General features: G+C 47.5%; 7 protein-coding genes across 7 annotated transcripts; 2 read left to right on the forward strand and 5 right to left on the reverse strand.

The window, feature by feature from the left end:
- Positions 1-2,324, reverse strand: BJ212DRAFT_1353597 (uncharacterized protein). The gene is made up of 8 exons (XM_041335595.1): positions 1,928-2,324; positions 1,695-1,877; positions 1,483-1,646; positions 1,196-1,431; positions 985-1,143; positions 776-901; positions 533-705; positions 1-453 (listed from the first exon to the last, which is right to left on the reverse strand). The coding sequence occupies exons 1-8, from the start codon at positions 2,080-2,082 to the stop codon at positions 273-275; spliced, it is 1,377 nt and encodes a 458-aa protein (XP_041193399.1). The 5' UTR covers positions 2,083-2,324; the 3' UTR covers positions 1-272.
- A 241-nt stretch (positions 2,325-2,565) lies between these two features.
- Positions 2,566-3,604, forward strand: BJ212DRAFT_177957 (cofilin). The gene is made up of 5 exons (XM_041342567.1): positions 2,566-2,642; positions 2,692-2,945; positions 3,030-3,160; positions 3,216-3,327; positions 3,380-3,604. Exons 1-4 carry the CDS (start codon positions 2,640-2,642, stop codon positions 3,245-3,247), a joined length of 420 nt encoding a protein of 139 aa, XP_041193400.1. The 5' UTR covers positions 2,566-2,639; the 3' UTR covers positions 3,248-3,327; positions 3,380-3,604.
- An 882-nt stretch (positions 3,605-4,486) lies between these two features.
- On the forward strand, positions 4,487-5,971 carry BJ212DRAFT_1271107 (uncharacterized protein; the record flags this gene model as incomplete). Its single annotated transcript, XM_041330934.1, has 1 exon — positions 4,487-5,971. One exon carries the CDS (start codon positions 4,487-4,489, stop codon positions 5,969-5,971), a length of 1,485 nt encoding a protein of 494 aa, XP_041193401.1.
- A 270-nt stretch (positions 5,972-6,241) lies between these two features.
- BJ212DRAFT_1271143 (uncharacterized protein) lies at positions 6,242-7,025 on the reverse strand (the record flags this gene model as incomplete). Its single annotated transcript, XM_041330938.1, has 2 exons — positions 6,242-6,814; positions 6,876-7,025. The coding sequence occupies 2 exons, from the start codon at positions 7,023-7,025 to the stop codon at positions 6,242-6,244; spliced, it is 723 nt and encodes a 240-aa protein (XP_041193402.1).
- A 1,116-nt stretch (positions 7,026-8,141) lies between these two features.
- On the reverse strand, positions 8,142-10,054 carry BJ212DRAFT_178044 (pheromone A receptor-domain-containing protein). Its single transcript, XM_041342568.1, has 6 exons — positions 9,753-10,054; positions 9,577-9,699; positions 9,345-9,524; positions 9,156-9,293; positions 8,655-9,102; positions 8,142-8,598 (listed from the first exon to the last, which is right to left on the reverse strand). The coding sequence occupies exons 1-6, from the start codon at positions 9,838-9,840 to the stop codon at positions 8,247-8,249; spliced, it is 1,329 nt and encodes a 442-aa protein (XP_041193403.1). The 5' UTR covers positions 9,841-10,054; the 3' UTR covers positions 8,142-8,246.
- Positions 10,055-11,611: 1,557 nt separating this feature from the next.
- On the reverse strand, positions 11,612-13,357 carry BJ212DRAFT_178175 (GPCR fungal pheromone mating factor). The gene is made up of 5 exons (XM_041342569.1): positions 13,353-13,357; positions 12,951-13,301; positions 12,727-12,903; positions 12,538-12,675; positions 11,612-12,486 (listed from the first exon to the last, which is right to left on the reverse strand). The coding sequence occupies exons 2-5, from the start codon at positions 13,147-13,149 to the stop codon at positions 12,026-12,028; spliced, it is 975 nt and encodes a 324-aa protein (XP_041193404.1). The 5' UTR covers positions 13,150-13,301; positions 13,353-13,357; the 3' UTR covers positions 11,612-12,025.
- Positions 13,358-13,777: 420 nt separating this feature from the next.
- On the reverse strand, positions 13,778-15,136 carry BJ212DRAFT_1446896 (uncharacterized protein; the record flags this gene model as incomplete). Its single annotated transcript, XM_041338315.1, has 2 exons — positions 13,778-14,733; positions 14,782-15,136. 2 exons carry the CDS (start codon positions 15,134-15,136, stop codon positions 13,778-13,780), a joined length of 1,311 nt encoding a protein of 436 aa, XP_041193405.1.
- Positions 15,137-15,310: the final 174 nt, after the last annotated feature.

Consider the following 15,310-nt stretch of genomic DNA (forward strand, 5'->3'; position numbering starts at 1 on the left):
CCTACTACGGCTTAAACCCTCCTTCCCTACGGTTCAAACATACTCATATCAATTGCATATCCAAATCATCAGTCCCTCTATGTCATTAAGAATCTGCATCGTGCCTCAACGTGCTCGCAAACCACCGTTACAACCTTCGTATCTGATCCGGAACCGCAAACGTGTTCCTTCTAAAAATTCGTACAATGAAATGCAGCATGTCACATCGATCATTCTTGCTCCAGGACGGTCCCCTTGGCGCTCGACTCTACTCTACAGCACTGTGAACGTACTCATGCCGCCGCAGACACATGTGGAGCCATCCTCTGCTCCACGCTCCCCAACTTATCTATCCACGCTCCAAGCCGCGTCGCCAGCTCGCCTATTTGTGCGCGCGACAGAACACGAGGCTGAACCCACGTGATGCGCGCTTTTTGATCCACCTGGTCCAAGGAACCTCGAATCAACTTGAGGCTAACGGCAAGTACCGATGACAATTAGATTATCAGCACATGCAGCGCCCATGTTTCAATTCAACGAAGAATCCACTGACCTTAGTGCCTTCATGATGAGGTGTTCCACTTCGTCTACTGGAAGTCGCGTCTCCTCGGCGATAGTCTGGAAAGACATCGTTCGGTCATTCGCGTTCCGTTTGAACACTGATTCGATCAGCGCCATCAAACAAATCTTCTGTCGAAGGAAGGGGTAGTTCTCTTCCAGAATCGGCTGTGGCAGAGCTCATTTGTCAGATTGTCGGCTCGAGTCGGCGCGGGTCTCCGCAACAACACGCACGTACCTCCTGCGGAAACAGTGGTGCCAGTGCTTCGAATTTGCCAATGTTGCCTTCGTTGAATGTGAATAACAACTTCTTGATCCAATCATACTGCGTGTTGTCCAGCGCATCGAGTATTGGGTGCATCAACTAACACCGATGAAGTCAGTCAACGATCGTCCTCAGGCTGTGACCAACGAAAGTGGGTGTTTCAAATTCACGTATCTGCTTACCAGCTCCCCAAAATTATAGATAGTGTCGCCGAGGAATGCCGAAATGCCAAGGTCGTGTGCGCGCAGTAAACGTTCTTCTGAAGTAAGGTCTGTTGCTACATCGACACACGCCAGATACAGCAGCGAATGCTTATAATATGGCGCATATTCTGCTTTAGCCTGTATTCGGAAAGTCAACGAGGTGAACTGTAGTATTCTCGAAAATTCTCGCCTTATAGTAGTCAGCGGCAACTTTATAATACGACGCATTGACAGCAGTGTCAACTCCTTCCAGCCGATCGAGTGTTTTCCAGGCAGTATCCATATCCGTCTTGGTACCCTCTAAATCACCGTACACCAGCTTGGCATATGCAATATTTGCAAGCAGCAGCACGTATGCCTCCTGTGATTTTTCGGCATCGATCCGTGAAAGTATGGAGTTGAGGAACAGAAGCTGACTTTGCGGGTCTTGATGGGACGTCAGGTTGGATTCATTCAGGAATTGGGGGTCAAACCTACTGTCGATCTCTTTCGATACTTTAGTCCCCATCTCCACGAGTTTGAGTTGGTTCAATTTGGACTCAAAGTCGCGCACGAATTGCTCAAACACGTTTACACGGAAGGGCCGCGACAACGGGTGATCAAAAAACTCATATAACTTGAGTGTCAGCTGGTGCCATAGTCTGTGTGATCAGTGAGTAGTGAGTATACTGTATTAATCACCCTCTTACTTTCTCGTGTGGAGTTTGCCGAAAGATTCAAAAAATGGATGGAGTTCCACTGGCGTAGCTGACAGGGCAGTTGCAATGAACTTATCCAGATCCAGTTTCGGCGGTTTGGGTAGCTCTACTGGCACTGATGTGGATGATGGCATGGTTTCCTCACTGCAAGCAACGTGGCCCAAGTTTAATGTCCTTGTGATATATGAGAATTGAGTGTTGCGGTGAATATGCGTGACGCGTACGTCCTGTGCCACACAAGGCGGAGAAGCGTGGTCGCGATAATTTGGCCATGTTTGACAAGAGCCTTCAAAACTAACACCGCCAAATAGTGCAGTGATTGCCACCTTGACTGTGGCTGCGATCCAGATGATGGCGATGATGATGATGGGTCAGTCATGATAGTCAGGTAGGCCTAGAAGACGAGAAGGTTAAAGGTCAGGGAGGAATTTCATAAACTTAGTTTTCAAAGTCTTTTCATAGCCTAACTTATCTGCAGCACATGGCCTGTGCCAGCCATAATAAGATTACATTCACTGGATTGCCACTGTCAACGGACCCACATGGTTTTGGTACATCAGGCCTTTGAAAGGGAGGACAGGTCAATCGGCATATCCTGGGCATGAGCTGATCTCTACTACACGTGGTACTGTTTTGGCTTGATAAAATGGTATCGATAGCACTCATGATGGTGGAGTATCAATTAGTGGTCAGAACGCGATAACTTCGACAGTCGATATATATTTGCACCGAAAGCACTCTTCCAACTTGCGTGTCCCCCCTGGCCAAGTGATTTTCGAGGTACTTCTGCTGCGAGCCTGCGGCCCGCAGGCGCAGTGCCACGTGATGTGATTGTTGGATCGGAGCTGGCAACTGCCGTTTCAGTATCCACACACTTATCTTGATCGCGATTGTTTCCAGCATACTGCATCTCTCTCTCTCATTATCTTATTCAACATGGTGAGCAGCACACGAAATATTAAGGCTTATCCTGATAGGCTCTCGATAGTCGTCCGGAGTGATAGCAGCTCCCGAATGCCTCGATAAATTCGCACAACTGAAGATGACCAAATCGCTGAAGTACGTATTGTTCAAGTTGAACGATACCCGGACAGAGATCGTCGTCGACAAGACCTCGGGAAATCCTAATTACGAAGAATTTCTTACCAACTTGCCTGCCGATGGTTGCAAATGGGCTGTCTACGACTTCAGCTATACGTCGGATGATGGGTCCCCGAGGAACAAGCTCTGCTTCTTCTCCTGGTAAGTTTGTAGTGCATCTGGTTGATAATTTATTGCCTTCAGACGTCCGTTTAACTACTTTATGTGCTCAACTCACAACTACAGGTCACCGGACAGTGCACCCATTCGGGCAAAGATGGTCCACGCATCCTCGAAGGATGCGCTGCGGAAGTCGCTAGACGGGATTGGTGCGGAGATCCAGGGAACGGATTTGACGGAGGTTGCATATGAAACCGGTCCGTCTCACCTATGTTAACTACCTGGTCACGATTGCTGATCACGCTTACCCAGTCCTCGACAAGGTGAAGCGCTTCAGCCGATAGAGCGCTCTGTACACTTTGGTTTGATCTATGATGTTAGCTGTAAGTGCTCTTCGACTGCACTGATGCTGTTAGTCTTATGAGTATGTTCTCCAGCAGAAGATGCGCATTACTGTAAACCTTGTTTTGATGTAGTAATCGCGAAGATAGTTGTTGTATAAAGCTGCAAAGGATTCATACTACGGTATGAGCAGACGTAGTAAAGACTTTTCCAGAGTAAATCGATGTTAACGGCCATGGAGTGTCGTTGCGTGGTGAACAGCGTCAAAAGTGAATACTGCGCCTGGTGGATGCTGACTGATAAAATGCTCCACAACGTGCCTTACACGACTGCGCTTGTTTACTAGTGGATTCAAGCATGGTGGTCATCGGCTGTTCAGCGTTGAATGCATTGACTTACAGGCGTGGACAGTGACAATGTTGTGTGCTGAACCTATTTATAGCGCCTAATGAGCACATTGTTCAGTGACATGGATTGGCAACAGGTTTAGCCTTGATAACGCCACCTACAGCTTAGTTAGTGGACCTGAAAGTAAAGCGACGCACAGCAATCGTGGAGTGATTCTTTATGCACATTGTAAGTGATTTCCGGCTAGCAAGTGTGGGGTTATTCATCTTGTTTGGCAAGAGGCTTCGAAAATAATAGTACCAAATCCTGCACAACAATTCATGGCAATTGACGAGTCGACCCGTCATGTAGATGTCTGTCAAAGTGTCAGTACTTGTCTATCAATGCCCCTATGATTCTACTGATTCTAGACAAACAGTGTCCCTGACTTCTCTGACGTTCCTGCTTACCCCACGTATATGTCAACGACATGATGGTATTAAATGCAAGCTTGTGTCATGGGCGCTAGCTTTCATTCAAAATTTGATCCCTTTGGCTCGGATACGACAAGGAACCAATTGTAAGGGATCTTCGACTTTGTCCCATTCCAGGGGAAAAAAACACGTAAAGGGGGAGGCGAATTGCGCGTAGATAGAAAGCTGCATTGCAAAGTGCCGCATGGACTTCGCGCGTCTCTTTTCTTTCTCTTTTTCCCGGGATTTCAAACAGTGCCTGCGATAGCGCAAACCCCTCTCAAATAACGGCCCAAAGATACCGTTGAGGCCTCTCTCTCTGCTTTATGGATCTAAAAATACCAGTATGTGGCATGGATATGCATATATATATGAATTTGACTCAATGCCCTCTAGACATCTATCGTACGACTTTTACAAACGAACTGCGTTCCCTCTCCAATGGATACGCAGCGTATTAGCCATCTCCTTGCAGAACAAAAAGTGGAGCTTTCGTTTATTGGCGAGGAATTAGATCGCGCCCGCGCGGAGGTTTCGCGCCTTGAGGCTAAATATTTTGGGTCCATGGAAATGGTCCAAAAATTGGAAGCACTAAGGTCCCCCGTCCGCCGCATGCCAATCGAGATCATGACAAAAGTCTTCGAACAATGCGTCCAGGACGAAGGAAGTCAGGAGCCTGATCCTCTTCGGGCTCCCTTGTTATTGTGCCAAGTTTGCGGCGCTTGGCGAGACCTCATGTTCTCTCTTCCTTACTTGTGGAAGACCCTCAAGGTTGGGTTTCCATCCACAACGCCAAATTGGGAGAACGTTATGCAGTCAAGGATCATGTCCATGCACGTGTGGATATCGCGCGCGAAAGCTCTTCCAATTTCCCTAATCCTTCAGCACCCGAGCAACTCTCCGATCACGTGGGGTGCTCTTATGTCACTTGACAAAGAGATCCTGACTCTCGGATGCCGCATTGAAGAGCTTTGCTTGAGATTTTCTCCGTTGGCACTCAGCTCCTTGTTGACATTCACCCAAAGTCCACTCCCGCACCTACGGCGTCTTGAGCTTCATAACAGCAACCCCCTTCCTAGTAACGACAACCCACCTTTATTACTTCTTCATGATGCACCCAGCCTCCGCAGCCTCTCGATTGCGTGGGGTAATCTCGACACCACTCAGTTCTGCATCCCTTGGAGCCAACTAACACAGTTGTCTCTTCAGTATGACGCCAGCCCCTACTGGAATCTCGTTCACAACGACTATCTCATTACGCTTCGTGAATGTCCTAATCTCAAATATTGCTCCATTGGAATAGGAATGACAATACTTGACACTGATGCAGATACGATTGTACCTGTCACACTTCCCAACCTCGAATCAATGAAAGTACGCCTCTTCTGTCAAACGCTCTACACCCACCAGTTCTTCGATGCGCTCCACGCGCCAAAGCTGCACACGTTTGAATTCCAGAACGTCAGTCTTGCCATGGGTTCGTTCGCCAGCCAGACGGAACCCCTCCCCTTCATCTCCCGGAGCGCAGAGACTCTCGAGAGCCTATCATTTGACACAATCAATATATCTGATGTCGATATGCTCTCATGTCTCTCCCAGCTTCATCGCTTAAAGCACCTGCGTTTCTTGCCTGGCCCCCTTCAACTCAATCACAACCTCGTGGACAGCCTCGTTTTGTCCGAAGCACCTCAAGGCACCTCCATTTGTCCTCGACTCGAATCATTGAGTCTCAAATGCTCAAAGCGTGTTTCCACCGACAGGGTGACGGAGCTTGTGGAGTCGAGGTGCAGTGCTAGTCCGAAGTTGAGGGAATTTTGCTTGCAGATCGCTGCATTTGACTATGGGCAGGATTCGCGAGATAAAACAATTGTCGAGCTGAGGGAACGTCTGAATCAGTGTGTGGAGGGGGATTGCAGCTCCATCTGATGAAGGCAAAGCCGACAGGTTAATGTGAGCTTGATCCTAACTTCCGATTATGTATATCATCCCTTTTTAGCTTAATATTCCCTTGTTTTCTCGGCTCTTATTATGATAACTACGTATGTATCCCGTGCCCCTGACGATCATTTCTTGCCTCCTGGAGTGTTCGGTTAAATAACTTTCTCCTTTAATCGCTCCCCTGTAACCCAGTGATCAAGAAGTTACCCTTGCAGTATTTTAATGCTTTGATAGCGTCTTTAAATAAATGGCGATAATCTAGAATAACCATGGAACCAGTTTGTAAGGCACCCTTTTCACATAACTTTTCCATTGGTCTCCGAAGTTTCCCTGCAACATCGCCTCCTCCTTCTCGATCCGCCCCCAAAGTCCAGAATAAAGAATACTAAACAAACCCACCCAAATGCATCCCAAAGTCAACTTGGCCCCTGATGAAGGAAATACACCCGAACAAGAAACCAACCATGATTGGGTATGGAAATGACAGAACAAGATGCCTAGAAAAACACATAATCCACCGGCATAGCTGGGGTGTCGAACGATGGAATAAGGGCCAGATGTGACTAGCTTGTGATCCTGGCGGATACTGAGTTCGAAAGTGAAGAATCTGCCTAGAGTGGAATAGCAGTGGATACGGATGGCACTGCCGATGACGCTCAGGCAAGACCCGACTATGAGTGCGGGTGATGACATGGTATAGTCCAAGCTTGATAGCGAACAGGAGTCACTGCGGACTAGAAGAGTCGTGAGCGATTTCGAGATGGGAGTCGATTCCTTTCCCGCTGCGTATGCAAGAATAATATCTGACAAAACGCAGACGCCGACGATGCTCTTAATCAGAAGGGCAAGTATTCAGTAACATTGTGCTACTGGAATTGGCCCAAGAAAGTACCTTCACTAAAATATGTATCCAAGGGGTGACAACTTCCAAACCAGTGGGATTCAAAACTTCCTTTGCGGAAGGTCTGGCATTTGGGGGGGTCAGGGCATAATACTGCGCTCCCGTGGCACAGAGAAGTAAGCAGGTCTTAGCTGCAGCCATACTGTTACTGAGAGCAAGGGAGAAAACAGAGGTACTTGGAGCAAGCGCAAGCTACATAGCCTCGACACAGCCAGGGTAGGCATCTGGCAGCTGCTGATCATAAAGTTTCCGCGGTCTAGCGGTGTCTCAGAGTCTACGCTGGCAGTCGTGAGTTTTGAGATTTTGTGTAAAACAAAGGTAAACACTCGTTCTCACTTCCATTCCAGCATGTAACACTGAGCATGACGGCGTACTTTCTGGCACCTTCTCACATATCCCTGCGACGCCATTATTAGAACTCGTGAGCCCAGTCGAGGATCACACAAGTTGGGCCTGATCGCATGTAGACCGCACTGTCATCAGAGGTCAATATCGCTAATAAGCCCCATCCAAATCGGCACACGAAGAAGGATTCATCATCGGATGAACTAGGGTGAACTGGATCGAAGCATTCGGAAGTTCAGTGCCTTCTGGGATGAAGGTCCCAGCACCCTCAAGACCCTCAAGTCTAGACCACCGTGACTCTGTTGCTCTGTCAGGCGCCTCTTTCGTTTGACAGCTCACACCCGTCGGGCTTCGAAAACCTATAACCTTTTGAGTTGTTAGTCATCCGGGAAACTGGTTGATGAACGGTGAGGATTCTTGAGTTCCGTTCTTCACGGATTTAGTGGACCTATATGAAGTATCGCCCGCCGGACGCCGTCTTGCCCTGCCATTTAATTTGGGGTAGCCACTGGGACACTCTTGCTTTGCAGCCTACAAGTCAGAAAGGCAATCTGTATGACTTGAGCCCAATTGTCGGAATGTGAGATAGCAGACTTCTGGATTTCTTAGATGATTATGAAGAGAATTGAACGATCGATCATCGTGCCGAGACTCATACTGTGCACGAAGAACCGTTATCCAGCACTGCATAACATATCTAGCCTAGTTAGCATACACATCAAACCATATCTTCAGCCTATGTTTGCAATGTATCGGCGATTGTTTGAATCACTGATATCAAATCCCAACGTATTCCATCTCGTTTGAAAATGTTCTATTCCGCCGACCTACAAAGATTGCTACATTGTCTAAATGTCATACAAATAGGGATAAAGGTAGTTGAGAGTAATGGGTATCCAAACAGATGATAACGGAGTGGTTACATTCCAGGGAGTGACAGAGCTAACAATACAGTAAAGTAACCGCGTAAGGAATGGAAGAAGAAAGCAAAAAAAAGCTGTTTTTTGTGGATATAGATCAGACAATATCGACTGAATTGCGCAGCGATTCAGGCGAATCGACGATATACCGGGGAACCGAATTGACATCAAGCACGGAGTCAGGTCTTGCAAGAGCAGGTGTATCTGGTAGGGGAATTGTCTGTTCATCAACGGGCGTGCAAGGGAGCGACTCCTTTGACATCGAACCCATAGCAGTTTCTGTTGGCGAGTACGAAATCTCCTTGGTATCATTGAATCCGATGTTGAACTCCCCAATGGAGATGTCGGTGGAGAACGAAGTGAGAGAGTCGCGCTTCTGTTCGGTGCGTTTAGTGACGAACACAGGCATAGTGGCAGCGCGGCTGTTGCATGCCATCTCTGATTTCGAACTGAAAAAAAAAGCTCGTCAAATCGCATCATTGGGTGTCGAGGTGTGACAACATACCCAGTTGTCCAAGACCCTCCAGTTGACATAGTACCAGCGGTCGAAAGACCCACGCGCTTTGCAACCGAAACATAGGCAAGGCGGTAGTTCTTCCTGGCCTCATCGGCGAACCCGAAGAAAGCAAAGAAGACCAATGCACAGACAACGAGGAGCCATCGGCTGAGCTCGATCGACAACACAGTAGGACCGCTCATGCGCCATAATACTGATGGAATTTGTTCGATACGAGAGAAGTTGGAATGCGTGTCCTCCCAACTGATCCAAGGGAAAACTGGTTGGGCGGTAACATTGAGGTAGATGACATATGCACCCAGAGGAATCGTGCATAGTATTTCAATGCCAGCGAGACCCATCAGGCGGAAGTAACGGCTGGAACTCAGGTTCTTGTTCACAGAAAGGAACTCCATGAACTGCGCCCTGCGCTGGGCTAGTTCGACAATAGTGCGGACTGAATCACAAAATGATTAATATCGGGCTGACCAATTATCAGAACGAACGTACCACAATAGTAAGCAGAGATACACCCGAGGATCATGGGCCACGCAAATACCAATACATAGGCAGGAGGGGTGTTAAAAGTGGCTGGATAGCAGCCAACTTCCTCAAAAATGTTGAACCGATGTCCTTGTACGATATACTCTGGGGTATCATGTCAATCACAGTCCGACACCTTTCGCCAAACGAACATACGCAGAATCATCTCCAGGACGGGGATACCCATGCCAATGGCCAGATCGGTCATGATGTCGCGTCTCTTCTGAGCTCTTGTCTTCGTTACAGATGAAACAGAGGCGATGTGGTAGAGACGACGGTTGATGCAAAGCGAACAAGCAGGAATAGCCACGTTAGCCCCGATCATGAATTTGGTAGCTACGAAATAAACATGAGCTTTTCGCGGCGAGGACATGGAGAAAGTTCTTACTGATATCACACCACACAGGAGCCCAGTTGATCACATTTGACCTCCAAACAATCGAGTTAATGAACTGGATTAAACACGATAGGCCAGTCCAGATCATGTAAAGACAGGTTCCAGTATTCCAAGCTACAGTATTGGTCAGATCTCGGGCACCTTAAAAATGCTGTAAAAGAACTGACCCTCCAAATGCCAGGGAAGCGGAATCATGCAACACAAGAATCCCAGGAAAGCAAACATAGTGAACACCCAATCTGGTGAGTTGAACATCTTAACAACGCAGTTGCTGATGTGCGAGGTGAAGACAGGGGTGACTGGCTCTGAAGACTAGCTATCCTGCGATGTGATGCAGCTGAGCGGAGGAAACGTAGACGGAGTCAAGTCCACGGGGTGAAGCTACGATTCACAGCATTGCGGAGTCATGCTATTAAAGCCTTCGAGAGCAGTCCACCTTGTCATCCGATTTGGACATCCCCTTGTGTTCGGGTGCGGTAAAACGTTTTCGAACATTGAACACTTTGCTCAGATATCGGCATTGCCTTTTTGACCAACAAACTAATGTCCATATATGGAAGTATGTTTGTTTACCAAAAAGGTAAAGCGAATGAAGAGTGCGCCCAAAGTCGCCCAAATGGCGCACCGAAGAGCTTCGTTGACAGAGTTCGGCACTTGTTCCGACATCCCATGATCATGAGATATCAGAAAGTTCCGGTGAGAGCTGCTTGCAGAAATTAAGTGATAAGACAGTCAGGAGTCCCAGAATGGACATTACCCACAGTAGAAGAAGGCAAGGTCATGATTGTCGTGGCCCACTATAGTACTGTGTTGTGTAAACTGTGAAGAACGAAATCTGAAATCCCTGGAAGGACCGGTCAATGATAATCAAATGATTGTTGGCGAATACCGCACCTAGCATTTTGCAACACTCCGATTGTTCTCTGTTTGGCTCGAAAATAACTGGTGACTTGAACTTTGCGGGCCGCTTCTGCTGCGGATACTTTGCCAGTCTGCATCTGAAATGCAAAATACAAAGCGTTACCAAGGAGTGGCGCCTCGAGCCTCAGTAGTATAAACGACGATGACCAGAATATCAAGCCCGCAGCTTCAAGGACTGACAGCGCGTTGCTGCATGAATGGTGTGGGTTCGCAAGCAAGAAAAATTCTTGGCCGATGGCTCTTATGAACCAACGGTTATATGAGAGTCTCTGAGACAATAGCGATATTCCAAAAGCGACGGACAATAAGAGTGGCAGTTGCCGTAATCGAGCAATTCAGAGAATTGCCCTTTTCAGTATGTTTTCCACATTTCCCATCAGTATCACTTAGTAAGTCCTCCCTTATGGACAAGTTCATGCTACGTGGACGAATGAAGGTAGTTTATTATGACGGTTGACCGGCATCCTGGCGTTGCTTGAAAATTGCTTGATTCAAAATCTTTAACATTTCGACGACAAGACTGTAATAAGTAGTGACCCGTTGGTCATCATAAAACAGGCCCTCAAGTTCAGGTTAGCGGGGCCCAAAATACATCGACACAAAAAAGAATCCATACGATTGAAAGCAGGGAAAGGGATGACAAATACTTCATCATGCGAAAAGTCAGCGACAACTCCGTCTGGTATACCCATAGGGTCAATGACCTCGAAGGACAATATTTAGAAGGGATGTACAAGCAAAGAAAGCGGCCACTAGCTAAGACGCTTTAACATTCTAGAAAAAAATGTAATACACGTTGGCTATCGATACAGACTCCTAGTGGACCTGAAGTACATTACCACAACAAAGAAAGTCATACAGATATTTGAAGAACGACAAATGCTCCAGGACTCGGGAATATGCAAGCAAAAAGTCAGCTACATATTACATATAATACTGTCCGACACAAAGTCAATGACCGCGAAGGACAATAGAAGGGATGTATGAGAAAAGAAAACCGACAGCTAATATGTTCCTTGGACCTCCCTAACCACCGTCATGTAGATAGTGTTACGATTCTTTGAATTCCTCGAGTAATTGTGTGGCACTGCGGACCCATAAAATGGCGAACCTTCGGTGTGGAGAAAGTTCATGCTAGGGGACCTCACCGAGCGTGGTCGAACAATGACTGTTGATGGGGGTTTAGGCCACTGTGTTGAATATATAACAAGTTGTTGCGGGTCGAAATTTGATTGGAGAGAATTATGTGAAGATGCGATAGTAGAGTAGCTGGAAGGCGACTCTAGAGGGAGGAGTGCAGGATCAAGAAATTCATGACTTTCTTCCAATTGCTTCGCGCCTGTAAGGTCAAGTAATGGGGGCCGCGAGGGGGCAGGTGAAGGCGGAAGAGATTTCCCGGATGAATAACCATGGTAAGTGCGTTCCATACTAGATTGAGAGGTGGCACTCTTGAACTCGAGGACGGTCAGAGACGGAACTGGTGTCAAGTCGCTGATGAGATGTTTTCAGAAGAAATCTGCTAGTGACACAAAGGAACATACCATTCTGTCATAGATGTACCCTTGAGCTCGGCGATACAGGTCGAACGTCTCCCACAGAAACTGAGAGCCCTGCGCATCACCTGTAGAGCCTCATGTGATCGACTGCGCCCCTCCTCTCCAAGGACAAACAATCCGATGAAGAAGAATGATTGCGCGACCATGATTGCCCATTCAGTAATGAGCATCGCAGTGATTGATTTGGGTGTCGCAGCGGAGCTGAATGACAAGACCTCCGTCAAATCTCGGGTGAAGTCTGCCCAAGGAGCCAGCCCTAAGGTTAGATTAAATGCCATGGCCACTACAGTTGCGGCAATAGTGCAGATGACTTCTGAAACAGCCATACTGACGAGCCGAATGTAGGCTCCAGAAGTAAGCGAGGAAGATGCACGTGTCCTCGAAAAATGGACGCCATGAAGGAGAAAGTGGCGCCAAGTAATTCCTGCAAAGGACTCAGCCTCATAGGGATACATACAATAATGAAGTGATTTACCACAGAAAAATATAGTAAGAAGAGAAAGTACAAGCGGCGGTATCCAGACCACGAACAAAGCCACAACAGTGGGATATGTCGCCGAGCGACATCCAAAATTTTCATACACATCAAAGCGTCGAGGTTGAACAATTAAATCTATTGACGATATCAATAAACATCGTGGGGGAGCTCGTAGCAGATACGCACGCAGTGCTGCATATACTAATGGAACTCCGAAACATATCAGACATTCAAGTAAGATGCGGCGTCGCTTTGTTATAGAGGTGGACGTTTGACAGAAAGACGCCATCCGTTCCAGGTGAATGCAAATACAGAGACATGCCGCGGGTATCGCTACATTTACGGCTGTTATCAGTGCCGAAGCTACAGGAAATTGAGTTGTCGTCTAGAATTGATGTCAAAACACTTACTGATGTCACACCAGAATAAGGATGGTATTTGGTAGGCCCCAGTCCACCGGAGGGCATCTATAGCATTAATCATGTTCACAACAAAGAGCCAAATTCCAATAGACATTGCAGCAATGTTGCCAGCCCGACAATACCAAGGCAATGGAAAGAGAACCAGTACCGCGGAAATGAACGAAAGTACCGGTATCTCTGTTTGCATTTCAATGACGAAAGAAAGTCTGGGGAGACAAGAAGGGCATACAAGCTTCAGTGAAGACCTGCTGCATTTGTTTTAATCGACGAGCTGTGCCTTTGAAAGCAATGTGCAAACGAAGTACAAGGATATGATAGCACAAAATCTGTATACTTCACCTTTTCCAGATCTGATAAGCTCTTGGCCGAAGAAAGAACAAGGACACATACCATGGCATGCTTGACCAAGAGACCACCCACATGACAGGGGATGACTACAATCAGTAAGCGTCAAGCAAATGCCCCAAAAAGGAATGTTCTAAAGCTTTAAGCTTAGACAACTGTGTGATTTTTGCACGAGGGAAGCTGTCTACATAGAAGAACGGGAAGATGAATGCCGGCTGGGAAACCTGTGGTAAATTATAGAGCAGCCCAAGTTTCACGGGAGGCACAACAAAAGTCTGCTTACAATTGGATATTAATACAAAATTCGACGCGCAAGCGTACAGTACGGTTATTCGTGAATACCATGATAATCGTGAGGAAAAACGGATCGTCGGAATCTCGATGCGTGGATAAAATACGAGGAGACGTGAGAAACATGTCCATGCAATGCTAATAGAACAGTGATTATAAGAAATAAACCTTAACACAGTTCAATGAGAGGAAGTGGGCGCATTGGGCGCATAGATGCGGCCCATGAGAAGATAAGCCACTACCCGGCGGACGGGTAAGGTTGCAAGATCGCCGACGCGCAAAACGAATTTTAAACCCGGAATACGGAGGGAGGGAAAGCGGTATCGAGCCCTCTTAGGTGTAAAAGTGGCGCCTTCTGGTATTGTCTCAAGCTTGGTGGGAGTACGAGAACGACCGATTTTTGGGGAAGAGCGAGGAGATGGTGGGTGTTTATCTCGGCGAGAGCTGCGTGCCCACTCTGGAAAGACGAGTGCGAGTGGTTCAGCCAAAGTTGCATGGAATGCAGAAGCAAGATTATGGAATAGAGTCGAACCGTGCACTGAAATTTCTCTCCTTTCCAGCAACGCTTCCATGTTCTGTTCCAACGCTGCAAGTCTCGATTCTTGCGCCGAGTAGAAAACATCATTCTTCCTCTCCTGCTTCCGCATGGATTTCTCTAACCCTTCGACAGCTCCTTCCACATGATCGAAAACGTCTTCGGTGAGGGCTTTCACAGTGTCGTTGCATTCTTTTAGTTGAGTCTCTAATTCGGCGACGCGCGCAGTCAGAGCTTCGATTTGCGATTGCGTATCTGGTGAGCTGGCCGGGGGGTAATGAATAACAGTATGCAAATCTTTTGTGCGTTGACGGAGTCGCTCTACCGCGTGTTTCCAAGGTCGCATACCGGTGGCGAGGATAAAGAGGGAGGTACTGAACCATGATATAGTCTCCGGACCAGCCACAGATAGGACGACGACACGAAGGATTGCAACTCCGAGCAACGGCGATAAGATAGTGAGGAACAGATAGAAAATTTCGAGTTTGCGTAACTCTGACGAAGCAATTTCATGATAGGGATTCTGATCAGACGTTTGACGGGATAGTACATCAGGGGAACGACGTTTGGGTCTTGAGAGATGATAGAGACTCCACGGTACTGTGTAGATTTATGTCTTCTGTTTCAGAATGAAAACAAAGCACTTACCCTCGATAATTTGGTGCAAATAGAATATCAAGAGAAGAATGAGAAGGATATTCTTGACGTGATCTCCTCCTGTCAGCCAGTTTCCGATGGGCGAAACCAACGCAAGTATGACCGACAGGTCAAATTCATACCACCCCTTACTACTCTCGGGTTCAACACCTGAGGTCCTTTCCGAGCTCCCATTCTCCTCGTGCAGAGGAGTGGACAAAGGGGATCTGGCAGAAGGTCTGACCGATGGAGAGGGTGTATCTGAGCCGGAAACCTCGCTGGACTCACTCTCTGACTCGTGATCAAGCGGGGAAGATAAAGCTCTTGTGTCAAGAAATGGTCGCTTGACCTCCGGATAGTGGTCCATAGCTTCGTGACTAAAGTTGGGCGTATAAACTTGATCACGCTCAAAGAAATAGAACGTCCGAGCCGCGAGATATACGGATTTGAGTCTGTCGTTGTCTGTTGCCAGCGCAAGACAGAAGCTTGGTACGGTCGCGGTGGTGCGCCGCGAGCGCGTGAGCGGTGGGTGGAGGACAAT

The sequence above is a fragment of the Suillus subaureus genome, assembly GCF_016647635.1.
Source record: "Suillus subaureus strain MN1 chromosome Unknown BJ212scaffold_15, whole genome shotgun sequence".
NCBI classification, from domain to species: domain Eukaryota; kingdom Fungi; phylum Basidiomycota; class Agaricomycetes; order Boletales; family Suillaceae; genus Suillus; species Suillus subaureus.